The following is an 8,247-nucleotide window of genomic DNA, read 5'->3' as shown; positions in this document are numbered from 1 at the left end:
CCCCGCCCCGTCCCTATCGCGCGGCCAGGAAAAGCAGGGACCCACTGAAGCTGAGCGGCGGCCAAGTTTGGCCCCACCGCCGACCCGTAGGTCGCGCCGCGTCCCTCCCGTCGCTAGGCAACCGCTGGTCCGAGCGGCCTAGGACACCGACCAACCACGGGCGGGAGTGGGGTGCGCTGGGGACCCCGAACTTCGGACACCAGCGCCATGGACCTGGTCATCACACAGCAGCTGGCCTACGCCGAGAGCCAGCAAGGTGGACCCAGGATCTCCGCGACCCCCACCCCTGGGACACCCGGGGACCTGCCGAAGCCCCCAACCCGGGGAGACCCAGGATCTCCGCGACCCCCGCCCCGGGGAGACCCCGGGACCCGCCGCGACCCCCGCCCCGAGGAGACCCCGGGACCCGCCGCGACCCCCGCCCCCGCGGATCCGTGCGCCCTCGAGGCCCTGAGTCCTCGCACTTCCCGAATCTGTTTGACCAGAGCCGGGTTTAAACTAAGGCGTTTTTAAGGGGGGCACCTAGCGAGCTAAGTGGTGCCGCGGGCGTTTTCCGCGCCCCACTCTTCCGGAGGCGCAGACCTCGCCCACCTGCGCTCCCGGGTGGGCGTGAGGGGACCAGGGTTGAGCCGGGGGTGAGCCGGTGCGGGCCGGTGAGAAGGGAGCGGCGCGTGTGTCCTCCTCGCTTCTCCTGGAAGTTCCAGGCCCTGGGGGGCGGCAGAAGGGGCCTCCCCCGACGCCCGCCTGACCCCAGGGCCCTCTTGGTCCGGCTGGAGGGACGGTCCTCCCCGGTGCTCCTGGACGCGGTGGCTGCCCGTGACCTGACCACTGTATACCCTTCCCGGCCCAATCTCCCCAACTCCTGTCTCCACAGACGCCGCCTCCCTGAGGAAGGCTTACGAGCTGATTAAATCTGCCAACCTAGGAAAATCCGAGTTCGACCCCTCGGAGAGCTTCAGCCCGGACCTGTTCGTCCTGTGTGCAGAGCAGGCCTTCAAGGTGAGTCCGAGACCCAGGTCTCCTGGACCCCGTGGTCCCAGAGAGGAGAGGGGGCGCCCACCGCTGGGCCAGGAGCTGGCGCGGGCCGTGGGCCTGGGGATTGGACAGAGCGGCCGCCCCCAGGCGCGGGTCCAGGGGCAGCACCTCCCCGCGCTCCGCTTTCAGAGCGGGAGTCCCCGTGCGCGGTGAGAGCACCTCTGCGCAGCCCTGACGGCCGCCTGCTCTTCCAGATGGGGCAGCCGGACGTGAGCGAGGACTGCATCCAGATGTACTTCAAGGTCAAGGGCCCGGTCACCCAGTTTCGGGGCCGGGCGTACCTGTGCCGAGCCCAGCTGTGCGCCCCACGGTCCTCTGAGAACCTGGTGAGCCAGCCGTCCCCCCCGGGCGCCTGCTCAGGGGCTGCGGCCGAGGACTTCCCCCGCAACACCACCCCTCACACGCCAGTGCATTTGAGTTAGGAAGCCCTTACCGTATAATCTGGATATTCCTGGTGACTGAAGGGCAAGCCTTTGCTGGTCCGCCCTTCTCAAACGGATGCTTCATCGTTTGTCCTACGACGTAGATTTTTTCCTAAGATTGCCTCGACTCTCCTCAGAATTCCATATGAGAAAAGTTAAATTTTTACCCTACTTCAAAACTTGTGTCAGGCTAGACAACTCTTAGAATATTTTAAAGCAATACAGAGTTAAAGACTAAATTCATTTTCCCAGCCACCGGTGAGGTGGGCAGAGACCCCGAGGCACCCACCCACACACTGTCCTCTGTGCCAGGGTGCCCGTTCATAAACCGTCCACGAACTGCGGGCGCCAGGCCAACCTTCGTGAGGTTTAATATTCACGGAATGACTGAGCGTGCGTGATGTGTCAACGGTGAGTTTAATGTAACCGTGGATTCCTGCCGCTGTTTTAGGAGGAGTTCAATAATTGTGTGACCGAGTACATGAAGACGATAAACTTCGCGAAAGGAGAGCCCAGGTAGGTCTGGCCGAATCAGCTGTCCCCAAGTGACTATCTAAAAACGTTAGAGCCGGGATTCGCAGACTGCTCCTACCTGTTTGGGCTGTGGGGTTTCTTTCTCTTGTTTTTGTTTGTGTGGTTCTGTCGCGCGTGTGACTGAAGACTCATCTCCACCACGTGGCATCTGGGCTCGTTTGTGTGAAACTCCCTTGGAGCTGTGTCCTCTTCTCCTGTCCACGGCTTTGTACAGTTGATTTGAGCCTGCTTCCTTTATCGGCCCCTTGTGACCAGTCCCCAGGACGTGTTCTCATTGTCTGGGCACCTGAGACACGCCTCTGTGTCCGGTATGATGGGTGTTGAGTGGCCGGGCCATGGTTTCCTTCTGGGTGGTGCCCCCCGCTTGTCTATACTGCCCCCTGGTGGACTGCCTGGCCAAGGCCTCCTGTCTGCAGAACAGCTGCTGGGACTCAAGCAGTTTTCTACTCAGTTAATGATTTCCTTATCAAAAATGAGCTCAGCTGCTAACTAAAAAAGGGCAGCAGTTCCAATCCACCAGCTGCTCCTTGGAAATCCCATGGGGCAGTTCCATTCCGTCCTATAGGGTCACTATGAGTCAGAATCGACTCGACGACAAAGGGTTTGGTTTGGGGTCATTAAAAATAAATATCATTATTGAAACTGTTATGCTTGTGTACAGACTGGTATTAATACAGCACATTTAAATAGGATGTGACGTTTAAAGGAGACCTAAACTGTAGGTTCATTCATTCATTCTGCCGTTAACTGCTGATCTGTTGAGCCCGGCTCTGGCCAGCCCCTGCCGTGGGTGGCCCCGCTGGGTGGATGCAGGAGGCCAGCTCAGCCAAGGTTCTAAGGACAACGGGTGTTTCCAGGGGGAGCTGAGCCCCAGAGCCCCAGAGCCCTGGAGCAGGAGAGGTGGGCACTGCACTGAGAGGGTGGTCGATGCTCTAACCCCAGGGCCCTAGGGGGCCTGCAGAGGGGCCGGAGCCTGGAAGAAGCCTGGCTGTTGTGTGGAGACCGGCTTGGCAGGGAGAAGGGGGCTGGAAGGAGGCTCCAGCCCACCAAGGGAGAGGGTGTGGCCCTGGGCCGCCTGGGGCAGTGGGAAGGGAGCGGCAGAGCCAGAGCCCATACGGCCACAGCCAGGTGGGCAGGCTGGACCCAGCAGCTTGCTGGGGAGAAGAGGGGCTCCATTCTGGACATCACAGCCATCTCAGGAGACACGGCCAGTCACAGGCACGACTCTTGGTCCCTCCAGGCAAAGGGGATGCTGGCTGCCCAGGACAGACGCCCAGCACGCCTGGTGGTCAGTGCCTGCACTGGTCACAGCACCTTGTGCCCGCTCCTCCCAGGAAAAGCTAACCCTGTCCCAGTAGCCCCACAGCTCTGAATAAAACCCTGCTCTGCCGAGGGCTTGTCTTGGCGGCCAGCACCCCTGGGGTCCTCCCTCCTTCCTGGGCTGTGGGCAGCAGGTGTCCACCTCACGGCCGGGAGGACATCTTCAGATCCCTGAGGTCCTCTGAGGACGCTCTCCCTCAGTGGCGCCCTCCAGTGGCCCCCACTGCCCTGGGGGACCCACACTGCTGGCAGGTGGCTCCCTCGTGTCTCTTCTCCAGTTCCCCCACTTTGCATTTTTACTCAGGCACAGGGGACAACTGTGCCCCCCCATGTCCTGCTCTCCCACCTCCATCACCTTGCCCTCTCCCCGGCTCCTCCCCTACCTGACCCCTGGTCATCTCTCAGGGCACAGAGGAGATGTGACCCCTCTGGAAGCCGTCCGTGACCACCCCCCACCGTGCTTGCCCATTCTTGCCTACAGTCCCCCCACAAACTGCAAGCCCCTGGGGAGGCAGGGGAGGCCGAGTTCACTGGTGTGTTTTCAGGGTCACTGCTCCTTGGTTGGTCAATCGTTGATCAGTTTGTGGGTTGACTGGGGAGTGAGGGGCTCTAATCATGTGACCGGGCCACTGTGGCCTGGTGGGGGCGGAGCCTGAACTTCTGGCCGCTGTTGGCTGTCCTGGAGGAGAGCTGAGGGATGTCAGCCAGGCTGCTGCTGTCTGCTGGAGACAGAGAGGATGGAGATTCCCTCCCGGGAGGGGGCTCTCTGGTAAATGGGGGCCCTGAGTGTGTGGCCCAGGCAAGCCAGGGTTGACCACGTTTCCTCCTCTTGCTTCACAGGTATTACTTTTTGGTTTATAATGCATCAGTCCTCTACTGGCGAATGGTGAGGCCGTTTCTCAAGCCTGGATACCGCCACCACCTCATTGCCAGCCTCTGCCAGATTGTTAACGTGTTAAATCAGACTAAGGAGGAGGACAAAGAGTGGCGTGCTGAGCTGATGCTGTGAGTTCCATCGCCCCTCCCTCCCTCTCCGGTAACTCGCCACGTTGGTTTTTAATTCTAACGATACCTGTGTCCCCAGGTCTGTAGACAGTCAAGTCTTGGTACACTAGAAGGCTGGCAGGGGGAGGAAGTCACCAGTATCCCCAGTCACTGAAAGGAAAATCAAAACATGGCACCACACGGAGGTTTTATCCTCCCACCAGTTGCCGTCGAGTCGATTGTGACTCACAGTGACCCTACAGGACAGAGTAGAGCTGCCCCATAAGATTTCCAAGGAGCAGCTGGTGGAGTTGAACTGCCAACCTTTCGCTTAGCAGCCAAGCTCTTAACCACTGTGCCACCAGGGCTACTTTATCCTCCTAGGGATTTAAAAATTTATCTTTAATTGAAGTGTAATTAAGTTAATAAAATGCACAACTCTTAGAGATTCAGTGAGTTTGGACAAATGTCAAACATGATATGGGACATTTCCCTCACCTGGAGAGTTCCCTCCCTGACCCCTAAGCAGCCATTTTCTGATTTCTCTCACCAGGGAGTAGTTTTGTTTGTTCTTGGATTTCCATATAAATAGAATCCTACAGCCTGGTCCCTTTTGTGTTTGGCTTCTTTTATTCAACATAATGCCCTTGAGATTCATCCATGTTGTTGCCAGCAGTTCTTTCCTGTTTATTGCCGAGTAGCATTCCGTTGTATGGACATACCACAGTTTGTTTATCCACTCACCTGTAGAAGGACATTCGGGTTATTTCCACTTTGAATCGATTATGAATAAGGTTGCTAAAGACATCCATGTTTAGATTTTTGTGTGAACATGTTGTTATTTCTGTTGGGTATATACCTAAGAGTGGAATTCCTGGTTCATAGAGTAGATGTATATTTAAGTATTTATGAAACAGCCAGATGGTCTCCAAAGAGGCTGTACCATTGGACGCCAGCACCAGCAACGTGTGCGAATTCTAGTTGCTCCACATCCTTGCCAACGTTTGGTGGTGGTCATCTTTCTATCTTCATCATGTTGATGAGTGTGAAATGGTATCTTTGTGGTTTTAATTTGTATTTCCTTGATGACTGAAGATGCTGAGCAACTTTTCTCATGTTTGTTGACCATCTGTGTATTTTCTTTTATGAAGTGACTCTTCAGGTCTTTTACCTGTGTTTTATTGGGTTATTTGTTTTCACTGAGTTGTGAATATTCTTGATACAAGTCTTCTGGCAGATATATGTACTGAAAACATTTTCTCCTGCTGTGGGGCTTGCTTTTTCCTTTTCATAATAGTGTGTTTTGAAGAAAAGCAATTTTTAATTTTGATAAAGTCTAATTTACCCATTTGTTTCCTTTTACAGTTAGTGATTTTTGTATCCTATGTAAGAAATCTTTGTCTTCCCTAAGATTGTGAAGGTTTTTTTCTGTTTTCTTTGAGAAGCTTCATAGTGTTAGCTCTTATATTTTGAGCTAATCTCTGTATGAGATGTGAAGTATGGGTTCAGGTTCGTTTCTTTCCCTGTGGATATATTCTGTTTTCCAGTCCCGTTGGTCAAAAAGGCTTTCCTTTTCCCCACTGATGTTTATTGGCATTATCTTGGAAAAGAGAATCACTGCTCTTTCTTTTGGGTCCCTTGATAAAGAGTCTCCCCTTGTCCTGGAAGACGAGGCCCTTCGCAGACAGCCTTCCTGCCGACTCTCTCCCGCTTAGATTATCATTTCACATCCCAGGAAATGTGTCATGTGCTGTCTGTTCTACAGTAGAATTAAGAGTTTTGTATCTTGTCTGAAGGGCGTTTCTAAAAATGGAAACCCTGTAAGCAGCATCTGCAGTGCGGTGATTGCATGAATATCACGACAGAATGAAGAGCAATTAGACGCCAAGCGGGGTGGGAGGGACCCCGAGTCCCTGGCCCTGGCTCACGGTTTTAAAAACTCAGCTCAGAAAATAGAGTAATCAACATTTCAGCAAAATAAAAATAAGCCAGTGTGAACACGAACATGCTGGTGCACAGGTGGGCTCTCACCTGGGGAAGTGGCCGCACGCCCACCCTTGACAGTAGAGGGCCAGGCCGAGGGTTGGCATCTGAGAAGCCACAGCGGGAGATTGCAGCACGTGTCATGGTACTTGTGCCTGGAGGCTGACAGGCATCGGGCAGGCTGTAGCTGTGTTTGGGGTGACACCAGATGCAGGACAGTGGATGAGAGGATGCGTCCCAGGGAAATCATTGACTATTCCAATGCGAGGGAGCACACCCAAGTCAGAAGCCAGGTTCTACAGACGTATGGCAATTTGACGAGCTTTAAAAGGAGAAGAAATATAAAATGTGAACTTTCTTTAAAATATTATTTTTTAATGTCCCAGGTAATTGAAATGTGAGTAATTCCCTTTCCCTCTTGCTGGCAGAAGAGTAGATTTCCTGTCTCCTAATGGCCGGCACTGGGGAGCCACAGACTCTGTGGTTACAGATTAAGGAGTTGGTCAACCTCAGTGTATCTATCTAAAATTTTTGAAACATGAAAGTTATAAAAGTGTAACAAACTGACTACTAGACATATGCAGAAGAAAACGTTTTAACAAAGCTTAATGACTGCCATTTTTATATTGTACAGGGAACTTATTGAGTGTTATCTGGACGCTGGAAAAAACGAGGAAGCTGCTAAGTTTTGTTCCATTGCAGCACCGTTCATAAAAGCTAATGTGCCACAGAAATATCGGCAGATATTCTCTGTTATGGTAAAGTGACATGTTAAAAAACGTGGATATCAGAAGTGATTTTCATACAAGTCATTTCTCAGAAAACTACTTATAGAAACAGTGAATAAGCCCATCAATCTAAGTACATACATATTTATATACATCATACATGCATAAACAAGGCAAATATAAATCCATATTTAAAGAAATACCCATTCATCAGGTATAAGGTTATAGATAGCCATGAAATTTTGAAAACAAAACAGAACATTTTTCCTTCATTGTTACCCTTGGACTATTACCTCTGTAACTGCATTGAATAAAAAAAAGAAGTTAATGGAAAATTTGGAAAGATACAAGCAATTACTATAAGATGCGCTTGAAAAGCATTCATCATCTATTAAGTTTTATGTATATGGGAATCAGCTTGTTATATCTGAGAAACAAACTATAAAGCATAGTGAAAAGATACTTGCTAATTGCGAATATTAACTTTGAAAGAGGAATATTAGTGAAATAACAGCTACACAAAGTCTGAATCCATACCTAATCATCTGTTTATTCAAATTAATATTCCGTTCCATTTTATGACAGGTACGTCACAAATTAATGGATGAGCATCATTTAAAAGAAGAAATAAAATCTTCAATTAGCCTGTCTGTCTCTTTCCACATTAATATGCTAAAAGCGTAAGTAGTTTTAAGAGGGAGAGCAGGAGTTCAGTTTGGGAAGTCTTGGTCCTGTCCCTATGGGTTAGCTCATGGTGGCAGTGATGGCTGAGTTTGGAGTTGCGGGAAGAAGGTGAGAGGAGGGGAAATCTGGAGGACATCAGTGTGTAGGTGGTCTCACAAGCCACAGAACACTGCTGGGCCTTCTCCCCTGTTGCCAAGAGGGAGTGAGGCCTTGGAGAACCTGAAGAGTGTAGCTCCCTGGGGCCAAGTGCATAAAGCGGGTGAGGGGGAGGGAAACACCTATCCTCTCAGACACTGCTGACCTGTCACATCAGAGGAGCTTTGAGACTTGATCATGGCACTGGCAAAACAAGAGCAGTTTGTGGGTAAAACCCTGATGGGGTGGGTAAATGAGAGAAGGGAAGAAGAAATGTACCCTGTCAACAGAGACAGTCGTTTTGAGTATTCCTGTAAAGGACAGCAGAGACCTGCTGTGCTCACAGTAAACTAGAAAGAGAAGAGCACAGTGTATCTGAGGGCTGAGTGAGAGGAGAGCACAGTGTGAGTGTGAGGGAGAGA

General features: G+C 51.8%; 1 protein-coding gene across 1 annotated transcript in view; it reads left to right on the top strand.

Moving 5' to 3' along the window:
• The first annotated feature begins 207 nt into the window (after nucleotides 1-207).
• CFAP46 (cilia and flagella associated protein 46) overlaps nucleotides 208-8,247 on the top strand; it is a 115,371-nt gene continuing 107,331 nt past the window's right edge. The window contains exons 1-7 of the mRNA XM_004374988.1: nucleotides 208-256; nucleotides 875-999; nucleotides 1,230-1,361; nucleotides 1,909-1,973; nucleotides 4,152-4,316; nucleotides 6,913-7,036; nucleotides 7,592-7,686. Coding sequence (XP_004375045.1) covers nucleotides 208-256; nucleotides 875-999; nucleotides 1,230-1,361; nucleotides 1,909-1,973; nucleotides 4,152-4,316; nucleotides 6,913-7,036; nucleotides 7,592-7,686 — 755 coding nt within the window. The remainder of the gene's footprint in view (nucleotides 257-874; nucleotides 1,000-1,229; nucleotides 1,362-1,908; nucleotides 1,974-4,151; nucleotides 4,317-6,912; nucleotides 7,037-7,591; nucleotides 7,687-8,247) is intronic.

Source organism: Trichechus manatus, unplaced genomic scaffold, assembly GCF_000243295.1.
Source record: "Trichechus manatus latirostris isolate Lorelei unplaced genomic scaffold, TriManLat1.0 scaffold00031, whole genome shotgun sequence".
Taxonomy (NCBI): Eukaryota; Metazoa; Chordata; class Mammalia; order Sirenia; family Trichechidae; genus Trichechus; species Trichechus manatus.
The sequence above is the reverse complement of the archived record's forward strand: the minus strand, read 5'-3'. Positions and strand labels throughout refer to the sequence as shown.